Here is a 14,486-nt window from a genome sequence, read left to right as displayed (position 1 = left end):
AACTTACTCATTCTATAATTTTTTAAATTTTTTTCCTTCTACATTGATCAATGGAAGAGTGCCACGTGAATCTTTATAAAAGTCAACCAGTCAACTATTAGTGTAAGGGGCTTTTAAGGATAGAAAATAACACTGATGGCATTAATGACCTAATAAAGGACATTTTTTAAGAGACAAATCCAATAAATTAAGAACATTATTACTATTTTTCAATATGTAAATATCGTGCGCAAGTAGTTTTACCGAAGTAAGGCTTTCAGAGGTCATAGTTTCTCTAAATTCATTAGAATGAAACACAGACGTTGGGAACAATTCAATTTCAGTTATGTCCAGCAACTCTTCATTAATTAAAATACCAAACATTCCTAGCTTTCCAAGTCTACTCTTGCCCCTTAGTCCCTTATCATCTACTCCATAAAATAAAACCTGCTAATGGTTCAATTTCTTTTGTTTAATTTTCTCAATTATATTGAGCGTGTTGAATGCGACAACAGAGAAAATGAAAACAAAGCCAATAGCTCGAGCCTTTTATAGTTTTTAAGAAAGGAATAGAGTTAAGTCTGTTAGCCAATTAGACAAATTAGAATTACAAGTGCATAGTGCTTCAGTATCAAAATACTTGTCATCTTCATTAAAAATATTTGTGATTTTATTTAATCCAGATAAAAGGAAGTAGTCTTTTTTCCATTTTACGCTTGTACCACCTCCATTCCTTAATGAGTGACTTTTTAGGCTTATGCACATTCCTTAAAAAAGTGTTCACTCCTAGAAAATTAGGAGTGTTTTTACTAACTTACCCCTAATTAAATGCCTAGAAAAAGAAAAGCTTAATGATTCTTCATTATGTAGATAAGGGTCATTTTGGAAGAAGAAGATCAATTTCTTCTTGAAATCCTAAAGCACCACCTATTTTGAAACAAAATGAAAAGCCTAAAAGGTCACTTATTATGGAATGGAGGGAGTATTAATTACTAGCAACATTTAAGAGGGGGTCATCGTTGATGGAGTTGGAACAATTATAAAATACTAAATAGAATTATTACATGGTAAAATATTTTAAGAGGATAAAATAGTCAAAACACCATTATTATTGATTTTTTCTTAAGAGACGTTTAAATTAAAAAAAAGAAAAAAGAAAAAAAAAAGGATAAGTATTTTGAGATAAAGGGAGGATTATTTAGAGCATTGAATATATATATATATATATAGAGAGAGAGAGAGAGAAGAAGACCTAAGGGGTCGTTCGGTATGATGAATAAGTAAAAATGGTCCCGGGATAAAAATTTAGTGTCGTCTTATCCCACTTAGTTGAACTAATTCCGGGATAAGTTATCACAGGATTATAGTGTTTTTTTATCCTACATAGAGGTGAGATAACAATCCCAAAATAACAAATTCCAGAATTAATTATATCGGAATAACTTATTCCCCAACCAAATGAGCCCTAAGAGTTAGTGAAATCGTGGAGAGGGTGAAAACGTGTTTGTAGAAATTCTCTGCCACGAAGTCTAAGTCGTCCCCCCAACCAATCTGCTACTACTTTAAATTCATTAGTGGACAAAAAATATAAAAATATACCATATAGAAATTGATGTGAAATCTTCCAGGTTCCTACTAAAATATAGTATAAAGACTCCTAGGTCTACTGTTTAGAGATATAAATGAACACCCGTTTTATTTAAAAATTTTGGCAATGACTTCAACAAAGAGAATCCCAAGATTGCACTCTTCTAATCCCTCCTAGCCTGAACCACTTTTCCATGGCTCTCAATATCCAAAATAGTCCAAAAAAGAAACAACCCAAAAAATTTAAAATAAGTTGGTTTCTATCTTGCTTTGGATTTAACAACCAACAAAAGGGCAAAGCAAAAACAGTTCCAGTTGGAGCTGAGAAGTTGAACACAAGTAGAGAAATTCATGTACTGAAGTCGGAGAAGAAGGCTGCTGCAACTACAGTTTACGTGCCTGATCAGGTTCCGGTTACCGCTGAAGCCATCCATTTTAACAAGGTATGTTTACATTTACGTATTTCTTCTGTTTCAAACTTTTTTTTTTTCAGTCGGTTTCAGAAAAGATTTTTTTTTTTATAATTTTTTCATTCCAACTTTATACCTAACATATTTACGACCACAAAATTAAAAGACTTTTTAGTATATATTATATATCTTTAATTTAAAATTATAAGATTTAAAAATCTTCCTTACTTTTTTAAACTTCATGTCAAGTTAAAATCAGATAAAAAAACGGGAGAATACAATATATTTTGGCTATTATTTTGGGATTTAGAACTTAGAAGCTATATTTTAATCCAGGAATTCAAAAGTTCAGAAACATACATAGGGGGTGTTGAAAGGATACCAATTGCCTTAAAGATTCAAGTTTAATTCTGTCCTTTGGTCTCTAAGATTGATATCCAAATTAACAAATGAATTTGGATTTGTTATAAAAGAAAAGCCAGGTTGTGGCGAAAATTGGATCAAAGCACCGTTAAAGGTGGTTAGCAAATTTTCATTTACATTTATAAAAAGAAATTTCAATGTGGAATTATGTCTTGGAACGCTCTAGCCTCCTAGGTTCATGATTAAACTCTCTCTCTCTCTCTCTGTTAGGTCTAACGTGGTTAAATTGTCAATAAATACTGAAACAAAAATATTCAATTAATTTATAATTTATAATAACTTTAAACTCATTTTTTCCTCTGTTGTGTAACTAATGGGTGTAACGCGTAGACTTTGGATAAATGGCAGTACGTATTTAAATTGTTTGCAACAGATTCTACTGGCCAATAGATAGAAATTATACTTCAAGGTGATCATCGCGACTATTTCGCCGTGATGAAGAGTTGCGGTGACAGACACTTGTGTTTCGCCCATCTTACAAAAAGTATTTTGAATATCAAATTACGAAAGAAGATATTAAATGTTCATTTTACGATTAATATTATTTCAAGAGATAAATTATTTTAAATACTTTTGTCAAAAGATCTTAACTCAAATTTAATTTTACTTATGTTAAAATTTAAAACATAAACTAAAAATATAGAGATATTAAGGTTTTTAATCAATATAAATATAATCAAATTAGAAAAAGGAAAAGAAGAAAAGTTCTATATATATATTAGAGATATACAGGTTAAATTAATGAGAGATAGTATGATAAATATAAATTTTTGGCTTGAGTGTTATTAGCTGCATAGAAACTGGTCAAACAGTCTAAGCTATAACTCTTTGTGATTTTAAGACATTACTCCCTCCGTTCATAATAAATGTTTTTTGGCCCTTTTATTTTGGTCCAAAATAAATATTCATTGACATAATTAAAAAGATATTAATTATTTTTTTCCAAATTTATCATTATTTAGATAAGATTTTATGTAATCAAGAAACTTTATTAAATAGGTACTGCTTAATTAAGAGTAAGTTAGTCAAAATACCTATTTTTTTTAGGAGTTAGTACTTTTTTAAAGAACGTCTCAAAGGTCAAATGGACACTTGTTATGGACCGGAGGGAATAGTTCTAACTTGTAATAGCTAAGGATGAGATTTTCTCTGCTTTATAATTTTTACAGTAACTTTTTAGCTTACTGTGATGACCCGCCACATCATCATGCCACCTAAGTGCCACTTGGAACTATTTTTGACATGTAGGAAGCTTACGTGGGCAAAAGAGCCTAACTTATGTAGAAGGTTCTAGAGAAATTTGGGAATTTCTCTTCGAAGACCTTAGAATCTCATGGATTTGCATGGAAGGTCCTTGGAATATTCTAGTTGTGTAGAGATTTCTAGAATAGGGGCTTTTTTGTAAATATGTAGGGACTTATGCAATAATTATTATTTACATATTAGTCCATACGTGAGTAGTAGTATAAATATAGGGACATTCATTTGTAAACCATCAAGCAAAATCAATCAAGTCTTATATAATAAAAAGCTTCCTTCTAGCAAATTTCTCTTGTCTTTCTCAATTACTATTCCCTTAGTGATCTTGAGTGCAGCAATCTAGGCTGACTTGGCATAGCAAGATCGTGAGCAAGTTGTGCAAGAACGTGAGCGAGTTGTCAAGTGCCGCACGTGCGCTTAGTTGAAGACTAAGGACGTGACAACGTGGTATCAAAGCGAAGGTTACGACTAAGGGAATGGCAAACGACGGAGAAATCAATGCTATTAAAACCCAAGACAACGTCATCCAGGATGCCGCTGGCAAGAAGGGCCATAACAAAAAGAGGAATGCCGCCAACAAGAGCTAGGAGGTGCAGCCAGAGGTTGTGCCAAATGAAGGGCTTACATCCCAAGAACCATCTACCACTGAGGCGAGCGATGATGAAGTGGAGGTCCTATCCGAGGACGTCTCGCTAGCTAAAGAGTGGGTTATGAAGGTTAATGTGGGGATGGATGCCATCGACATATTTGGCCAACGTTTGGGTAAGGTGGAAGGCACTCTTAGCGTTCTTGAGGGGCATACTCTTGAAGAGGTTGAAAGCATCCGAAATGACTTGGAGGGGCGCATGCAGGCTGAGATTGAGGTAAAGCAAACCATCACTGCCTTAGAGTGCAGATTCATGGAGGCGTTGAGTACTATCGATGCCATGAAGACAAAAATAGTGGCACTCGAAGAGCAGGTCAATATTGGCGTGACCGAGGCAGCCAACAATGTTGTTGTGACGAGGGAGGCTAAGATTGAGGCTCCCAAGCCACCAGTGTTCAAAGGGGTTCGTGATGCACAACAGGTGGAGAACTTTCTTTGGCACTTGGAGAACTATTTCAGGCATGGCAAAGTGAGGGACAATGAGGCCAAGATCAACACCGCTGTGTTGTACCTATCAGAGATTGCCATGCTATGGTGGAGAAGAAAGGTCGTCAATGCTGAGAGAGTTCTATGCACAATTAGCACGTGGGATCAGGTCAGCAACGACTTCAAGCGACAGTTCTTACCAAGTAATGTCTTGTACGAGGCAAGGCACAAACTTAGGGAGTTGAAGCAAACGGGGAGCATACGAGACTATGTCAAGGAGTTCACCACCCTTACGCTTCAAATTCCCAACCTCCCCAATGATGACTTATTGTTACACTTTATAAATGGGCTGTAAAATTGGGCTAAGCAGGAGTTGCAACGCCATCAAGTCGCAGACATAGACCAAGCCATAGTGGAAGCCGAGTCTTTGATGGACTTCAGGCATGACAAGCACGACAAAGGCTAAGGCGATGAGTCAAAAGGTAGTGATGCTAGAGGTGGGAGAGACTGTGGCCAGAGCAAGGAGTTGCAACAATATTACTCCAAGACTCAAAACGCGAATAAGTTCAACGACAAGAAGTCAAGTAGTCAGCAGGGCCATGTCGAAAAGAAGGCGCAGAACGAGAAGAAGGGATGCTACTTATGCGGAGGGCCGCACAACTTCAAAAATTGCCCTGACCTGAAGAGCCTTAGCGCTATGGTGCGTGAAAGTCACGAGCAGATGCAAGCACAGAGTACGGGAATTGCACGGTTGGGGATGATTAGACTATGTGGCGCTGTCACGAAGCAAGATAGTCAAACCAACAATAATAAAAACCAGTACGTGTATCTCACCATCAATAACAAGCCCGCTCGTGCATTGGTAGACACTGGGGCGACTCATAATTTTATGACCGAGGCCGCAGTGAAGAGACTAGAGTTGAAGCTCGCTCCAATTAACGCCTCCGTCAAGACCGTGAATGCTAAGCCAGAAAATGGTCGTAGTGTAGCCAATGGAGTTGGTGTCAAATTGGGCAATTAGAAAGGTACGACAAACTTTACCGCCACTACTATGAATATCTTTGACATTGTTTTGGGACAAGAGTTCTTTAGACATTTCCATGCGATGATCGATCCCTATCTCCAACGTCTCTTGGTCATGGAGCGAGAAAACGCTTGCATGGTGCCTATAGTGACTATGTCGCATGGACAGGGCCATGCACAACTTTCAGCTATGCAGCTTATCAAGGGGCTCAAAAAAGAGGAGCCAACATTCATGGCAACCATTACAAGTTTAGAGGAAGATAATGGTACCCAAGAGACACCGCCGCCTTAGAAAGATAATTTGCTCGAAGAAAACAAATATGGTATTTCCGATGAGCTACCTAAGCGCTTACCTCTTAGGCGTGAGCTGGATCACAAGATTGAGTTAGAGCATGAACCGGGAAAGGGTCAAGTCATGCACCAATTGCCTTCACCGCCTCACACGATAGGGAGATTGAGGCTATCATTGACTACTAGGTCAGGCAGAAACAAGGGCAAAAAGGCACCGGCATGTTCCTCACCTATTGGAAGGGGAAATCACCGGAGGGGGCCACATGGGAGCGTTACGAAGACTTGTGGCAGTTTAAAGACAAGATTCGAGAGTTTATACAGCAGCATTGCGCTGTGGTCATTACAACATCGGGTGGGGCAGAGTTTGATGACCCGCCACGTCATCATGCCACCTAGGTGCCACTTGGAACTATTTTTGCCATGTAGGAAGCTTATGTGGACAAAAGAGCCTAGCTTATGTAGAAGGTTCTAGAGAAATTTGGGAATTTCTATTGGAAGACCTTAGAATCTCATAGATTTGCATAGAAGGTCCTTGGAATATTCTAGTGGTGTAGAGATTTCTAGAATAGGGGCTTCTTTGTAAATATGTAGGGACTTATGCAATAATTATTATTTACATATTAGTCCCTAGGTGAGTAGTATAAATAAAGGGACTTTCATTTGTAAACCATCAAGTAAAAATCAATCAAGTCTTCTATAATAAAAAACTTCCTTCTAACAAATTTCTCTCATCTTTCTCAATTACTATTCCCTTAGCGATCTTGAGTGTAGTAATCTAGGCTGACTTGGCATAGCAAGATCGTGAGCAAGTTGTACAAGAACGTGGGCGAGTTGTCAAGTGCCGCACGTGCGCTTGGTTGAAGACTAAGGACGTGACATTACACTAAATAAATAATTTGTGTACTTTATTAAATTTCACTTCATTTCTTTTAGGCCAAGTGCAATAAGCATGAGGACATCATCCCCGAGCAGAGCAAAAAGATTGATCACTTGCAACATTCGTCGTGCCAAAAGGGGTTATTGAGAAGCTTTACTATTGCAAATAGTATCAAAAGGGGTTCACCAGAAGACAAGCATGAGATCAGCCGAACAGTTTCTCTGCCACCACCAACAAAGCGAAACAAGCAACCAGTATTTGCAACCAACAAAATTGATGAAGGAAAAGACACTTTCAACTTTGACTCCGTTATTGGGATGTCAGTACTAATGGTGACACTAATTATAATGCTCTTTTGGGGCAAGTTTTGTGCCATTCTTTGTACGTCTGCATGGTTTTATTTTCTCCCTAGATTTCGAGCCAAGAATGAAGCTGAACAAAATGATGGCAACCTTGATGTATTGAACTCCAACGAATACAAGAAGAAGGTGGTGTTGAATGGATTTCTTGAGAGAGACCATAGAAATGGTCTTGGATTCTAATGGTTTTTTATTTTTTATTGCTTTCTTTTTGTGGGGAATGTAAGTATTTTTTTTTTCCTTTTCAAATAGAGTACCCTTTTGTTTCCTTTTTTCTTTTTTGGGTGGAAGATAACAGTGGCAAGGAATTGGAAAGGAAAAGAAGAGGTAAAAAGCGTCAAGAATAGGAGAACCACTTTTTTTCCTTTCAAAGGCATTTTGTGTATATTTTTGCCGTTGAAGGGCATGTTGAAACATGTGAAAAGAGGGGGTAGATTGTCCTAAAAGTTTATCTCGTTTCAGCTATCTATTTTTAATTATGTAACACCTATTTTCAATTTTCAAGTTATTTAAACCATAATGATATAGGAAAATTTCAACCGAGTTTAGGTATCAACTTATATTCATATTTTGTGCGCATGAGAAAGGGACAGTTTAGGGGTTAAAAGAAATGGGTTGGATAAATGAGTGGATTTAATTTTTAAATTAAATAATATATGTGGCAAATCATAATAGGACATAAGTATTATATTGCAAGAAAATTAAAAATAGGTATTTAGGTCGTTCATCATAACAGTATTTTTTAGCTAAAAAAAAAAAAAAGAAGTTATATTGTGCATATTTTTTTAGATCAAAAAGTGGATGAAGAATATTTATAAGCATCTTCATACACTAAGGATACTTTGGCCCTTTTTCATATATTTTATAACAATTATACCGTTAACTCTGGCCTTTTAAAATACCAAAAAAGATTTAGGTGCCTAGCCTGTAGTATGCTCTTAAATAGAGCAATTTTTTGAGCGGAGTACCCTTCAAAGGCACAGGTCTTTAATTTTTGCCCTCCGCTTAAAAATGTGGCCGAAAATATTTCGAGGTTTTGAGTTGAACCCTAGCTCAAAAAAAAAAAAAACATCGCGAAGTCTTGCCTTGCGATTTTTATTTTATTTTTATGACTAAACCTGAATTCGAACCCAGAACCTCGAGATATTTTAAGCGAAGGATAAAATTTAAAAATCAGTAATTTGAGGGGCAAAAATTAAAGACCACACCCAAAGAAGGCAATCGTGCAAAATGCCCCCGGACGCTAATATGAAGGCTAGAGCGTGCGGCCGCCTGCTTTTTGAACTATTCTTCATGGTTACCTAATTAGCAGAAGAATAAATTGGAAAAGGATAGGGACCAAAGATATGTATTCCATCTAATTGTATTTTAATCTTGATGTTCTTTGCATAACTTTGTGTGGTTCGTGTTATCTAACATATAATTTTTGAAGTTCTATTCTGTTGATAATGATTCAACATATAATTTTTAAAAGTTACTGCTGTTCCGTCGATAAAGATCCAATTTGCTTATACTCTCTCCGTCTCATAATAAGTATCACTTTTGCCAAAAAAAAATTATCCCATAACAAGTGTCATCTTAGGAAACCAACACATAAATTGACTATTTTCTAATTTTACCCTTAGATAAAAATGACAAGTTAAATTAACATCTAAATGGTGATTGGAAAAGCCACATAGTAACTTGATATTATTGGATTCTCAATGCCAAAAGAATTACTACTTATTCATGCTCTAATGAAGAGAAAATGTAATTTGTTAGGGGTTATTTAGTAAACTTCACATTACATTATTAATTTCTTAATATGCGTGTTTTGATTAAGATAACATTTATTATGGGACGGAGAGAGTAATAAGTAGCGAATGTCTCACCTGAACTATAAAGTAAAACTTACACAAATAACTACCTTTTAATAGCTTCTAACTAGTTATAGCTACAAGTTGAAGATTTATAATTCGTAGCTGCTTTTGGATGTATTTCAGTTGTATCTCGCATTTTTGAAATACAGTGAAATAAAGCAAAATACAGAGAAATACAAAACACGTTAGAGTAAATTTAGGCTCTATTTTTGGAACATATATATATTTTTTTTTTAAATCTGAGAGAAAAAATAGGCCATATTTTTGTAACATAATATTCTTTTCCTTTTTAAATAGTAAGTCAAATTAAATCAATCATATTTCACACAAATTACTGAAGAGTAAAATTAGGCCCTATTTATGGAACGGTTTTAAAAAAAAATTATGGGATTCAATTTAAAACTTTCCATAAATCACGCATAACGGTTATTCTTCCATAAAAGCTTACGAATCTCTCTCAACTTTTATCACAATAAAAAAAAATTGAATTCAAAAATCACTAAAGATCTAAAAATTTCCAAATACAGAAAAATATACACTGAAATATAATTTAATATGGTTGATTGTTTAAGAAATATAAAGTTGTAGTATGCGTATATACAATGGAATACAATGAAATATATCAGAAACTGTTTCATAAATTAGAAATACAAAATGCAGAAATACATTGAAATAAAGTGAAATACAAAAGTCGTGAAAACAACGTGTAGTAAAAATAGGCTCTATATTTGGAACATTCACTATATTTACACCAAAAACAGATAAATACATTGAAATACAACGAAATAATATACTGAAATATACTAAAATATACTGAAACATTTTATCAAACACTTGGTGGGCATGAAGCTCCACAACTCTCATCAATGGTGTTCTCATGGGAAAGAAGCGAGTCGTCTCAGATTGCTACAAAAAGGACGTTATCCGGAGATTGCCTTACATTTGAGGCTGGAGCTACTAGAAGGAGTGGTGGCATATCATAGCAGTCAGATTGAAAAATCTAGAAAGTCCTTGACATCTGCTCAAGCCAAGTTTTTGCAGCTTCAAATTCCAGATGAAGCTTTGTCCTTACTTTTGGGTATGGGCTACAAAGAACGAGATGCCAAGAGAGCATTGCGCATGAACAATCAAGTAGTAGAAAGTGCTGTTGATTTTCATAGATAATGAACAAAGATTTTCAATTGGACTAATTGATAAAGCTTCACTCCGTCGTCCTTCACCGTTGTAAGAGCTCTTTTTTTCGTCGACCATGGCTGTTGCTACTACTGTAGGATTCTTTTGATTTGTAAGAGGAAATGAGATCTAGGGTAGGTGATGGAACAGAGAGAGAAAGAGGGGTGAGGGAGAAAATAAATTTGGTGGGTCAGAGAAAATCAATTTAAAAGACTAGGAGATGGAACAGAGAGAGAAAGAGGGGTGAGGGAGAAAATATATTTGATAGGTGAGAGAAAAATATTTGAAAAAAAAAAGATTGTGGGTAAGTGGGAGAGAGGTACCTTACTTTTAGGGAAATACATTGCAGTTACAAAATGGAAATTGTGGGTATTGGGCCAGATGGCGTGTACGCCCGCCACTACCTAGACTCGGAGCTCGGCTAAACAAGATTGCTTCAATAAAATTACATTTGTTTTTGTGCGAATTGCCCTTCAAAATCATTGGTCTTTAATTTTTGCCCCTCAAATTGGTGGTCTTTAATTTTTACCTTTCACCTAATACCCTTAGGTTCTGGGTTCGAAACTCAGCTCAGTAAAAAAAAAAAAAAAATGCAAGACAGAGGTTTGGATTCGCAAGGTAAAGTTTGAAACTCTGCCTGAGGCCTAACTTCGGGCCGAATAAGCTCAACTTTGCTACGAAACTCTGATTTGAGAATTTTTCTATTTATGTTACTGAGCCGGGGTTCGAACCCCAAATCTCATAGTATTAGGCGAAGGGCAAAAATTAAAGACCACCAATTTGAGGGGCCAAAATTAAAAGATCAATGCCTTTGAAGAGTAATCGTGCAAATTGACAATGTTACATCATGCCAATTTAGAAATACTAATTATATTTTTTATATGTATTTTTAAACAGTTATTAAACTTAGCAATAATTTTCATTTTGTAGAAATTTAAGTCAATCACTATATTCTTGATTTTAGGCTTTAATTTTGATAAAACTTTCCCTCCTAATCTTTTTAATTCTCTCTCACACACTCATCAATCTTCTCACTACCACTGTCACCCCCACTCCCCATCGAAAGAAAGATATCAAAAAATCAACAGACACTTGCGACATTGAAAAATTCAAGCCGATCGATGTCGGAAAAGGAAAGTGTGAGCGAGTTTGAATAGATTGATAATTAGCAATATCACCACCGAAATTGGGATAGCGGTGGAGGATGGTGAATTTTGTGGTGTAAAGCGTATTGTCTTCGTTTTATGTATATATTGTGCATAACAAGCTAAATATATTAGTATGTCATGTGTATATCTTATACATGTTCTATGTACGTCATATGCATCAATGTTATATACATGACATACACGAGACATACAAGTGATATACACATAGATAAGCAGAATATATATATAATAGATGGCCCATAAACTAGTCTAGATATTCACTTGAACACCCCAACTGATCCCCTTTCCACCTTAACACTCTAACACTACTTCCACTATGCCACTTAGACACGTCGGTTTGACACGATGCCAACGTATATAAGCTACCGAATTAGAATTTTCCATATTTGTTTACAATGTCACATTTACAATTGAATGAGTTTTCTCAAGAAATAACCAAATAACATTTTTACCTCACCCGATTTCAAATTCCCCAAAAACAAAACCTAACACCCTTCTTTCGATTCCACCATTAGTTTGTCCATTTCAAGAATTGTAAAGGACTAGGGGATGATTTTCTAATGCCAATAGTGTTAATCCCTACTAATGTCGATGTGTTTGTTCTTGGAGATATCGATTTTTGTTATGTTTTGGAAGTAGAAATTTTTGTCGATTTTAAAGGTGAAATTTGTGTGTTCTAGGCTGATCGAAGGTCTTCTCCGTTCATCATTGCTTTTTGAAGAAGGTAACCCTTTTTATGTAGTATTGAGTATTGTCATCAATATAGTGACTTGTATTGTTGTTATTTTGGTAAAAAAAACTCGGGTTAATTTTTTTTTAATGGAATGAAATCTTAAAATAGATGCTAGACATTTCTTAAAAAAAGGGATGTCAGACATTATTGAGGTTCATTTTCATCATGGTGGTTACTTTATCCTGGGCCTTATCTCCAAATATGTAGAGGAGAAGGAAGTGAAAATAGCTGATCTTGATAAGGGTCACTCTTATCTAATTGAGCTCCTATATTTTACTAAAAATTTGGGGTATAATACAGTGGGTGACTTCTATTACCAAGACTCAAAAAGCAAAGCATTTGTCTTTGCCATAACTGATATAGAACTGTTAAATATTACGAGTGATTTAGTAAATGGAGACGTGTTACATTTTTATATTCAGCATGTTGTTGAAAATCCTAAAATGATGGATGTTTAATGTCACACCCCAACCCGAGGAGGCGTGGTGGGCACCCGGTGCCTTACTTAACCCGGAGTGTACCATATGTAACTCATGAACCCTGGACATACATACAAGTAATCTAGGACGATAAGGCCAATGTATAAAATTACAACATCTCATATATATATGTATGTATGTATGTTTATATAAACATACACCTATGCGGGCCGACAAGACCACCATGTTGGAATACTGTATATACATGACAAATCTACAAGCCTCTAGGAAGAATACATGTACTATGATTGGGACAGGGCCCCGGCCTACCCATTATGTCTGTATAACTCAAAATGACTCCCAAATTCTAGACTTGGTAACCCCGGATGAGATAGAGCTTACCAATCACGCTGATACTCGGCACTGGCTACTGGAGAGGTCTCTTTGTCTGTGTATTGCAAGCATGAAATGCAACCCCCCTCCCCCCCTCCCGGAAAAAGGATGTCAGTACAAAATAATGTGCCGAGTATATAACGCACTTAATAACTGTAACTAAAATAAGTAAACAACTGAGAATCAATGATAATCTGGAATGCACTTACCTGCTCTGACTCAACTCGTACATAATATAATAGTATAGCTAGCCGGACACATATAGAGCTCAGTGTATCTCTCACCAACCATAAGGTTGCGCTCGCACCAGCCATAAGGCCAGGGTATAGTATCTCTTACCAGCCGTAAGGCCAGGATATAGTATCTCTCACCAGCCGTCAGGCCAGGATATATATCCCTCACCAGCCATAAGGCCAGAATCTAATACCATAAATCTGTATATATGTGAACTCTTTGCTCTTTATATAAACATAAATCGAGTACGGACTATATATGGATTCCCGACGAGGGATAGTTAAGACATGAAAAACATGATGACAACATGAATATGAGAATTCTATGATATACGCTTTTCTTATATGATTGTTCGATTCTTTCTGGTTATAGGTTCATGCCAATAAAAGAAAGGGTATAGCCTTTACATACTTTCCGTCAAACGGTCGTCAGCCACAAGCACTCGGATCTAATAGAAGCTCAATTTACAATACGACAATAGGTATATTGTCAATTAAAAGGGAAATTAGAATACGGTATACTGAGCGACAAGCTCGTCTCCTAACACAATCAAACTTCCCATAACTTCCCCTCTTTACAACACAATTAGCAACAACAACAATAACAATAACAACATCATTCTAAAATCAATCCTCCTATTTTCTAGCAATACCAAAAGAACCATCCCAAAACAGTCCACAACCCTACAACAATTCCAACATAGTTTCTAGCCTTTATTTCATGAGCTCTTTATCAAACAACCTAACTAGGACTTAGATAAGCTCAAACACATGAAGAGGAGGGTAAATATTACCTTTTAACACAAGAACAAATCCAAATCTGAAGTTACTTCACGTGGAAGAATCCTCCAAATCAGCCACAAGGAGAAGGAGTAACAATCTAGAAGCACCACGAGATTCTCTACGTCTAAATCACATTTTTTGCCTTGGTATTCACCCTATATCACTTAAACTTTCCACTACCTCAAATCTACGATGGAACATACGGTCCGTAGAATTGATCTACGATCTGTACATTGCACCATAAATTGGTCAAGTTCTGAGTCATTCTCTAAATATGATCTATGGTCTTATTTCACCAATATATAGTCCATATATCACTTCTACGACCCGTACTTTGGACTGTACATTGCACTTATCCGACAAACTTCGCCGAAACGTAGTCTTTGTAACGTCCCGTAAATTCGGATTAGGTGTGAGGGTGTTCAATAAGTATTAATGTGACA

General features: G+C 36.0%; 1 protein-coding gene across 1 annotated transcript; it reads left to right on the top strand.

Moving 5' to 3' along the window:
• The first annotated feature begins 1,659 nt into the window (after positions 1 to 1,659).
• On the top strand, positions 1,660 to 7,823 carry LOC132047926 (uncharacterized protein At5g23160-like). The gene is made up of 2 exons (XM_059438897.1): positions 1,660 to 2,009; positions 6,979 to 7,823. Exons 1-2 carry the CDS (start codon positions 1,761 to 1,763, stop codon positions 7,462 to 7,464), a joined length of 735 nt encoding a protein of 244 aa, XP_059294880.1. The 5' UTR covers positions 1,660 to 1,760; the 3' UTR covers positions 7,465 to 7,823.
• Positions 7,824 to 14,486: the final 6,663 nt, after the last annotated feature.

Source organism: Lycium ferocissimum, chromosome 2, assembly GCF_029784015.1.
Source record: "Lycium ferocissimum isolate CSIRO_LF1 chromosome 2, AGI_CSIRO_Lferr_CH_V1, whole genome shotgun sequence".
Taxonomy (NCBI): Eukaryota; Viridiplantae; Streptophyta; class Magnoliopsida; order Solanales; family Solanaceae; genus Lycium; species Lycium ferocissimum.
The sequence above is the reverse complement of the archived record's forward strand: the minus strand, read 5'-3'. Positions and strand labels throughout refer to the sequence as shown.

Bases quoted from the DNA above. Each gene is read 5' to 3' on its own strand.
- LOC132047926 (XM_059438897.1), top strand. From the start codon at position 1,761: ATGGCTCTCAATATCCAAAATAGTCCAAAAAAGAAACAACCCAAAAAA. The intron at 2,010-6,978 runs GTATGTTTACAT...CATTTCTTTTAG, and splicing joins AAGCCATCCATTTTAACAAG to GCCAAGTGCAATAAGCATGA.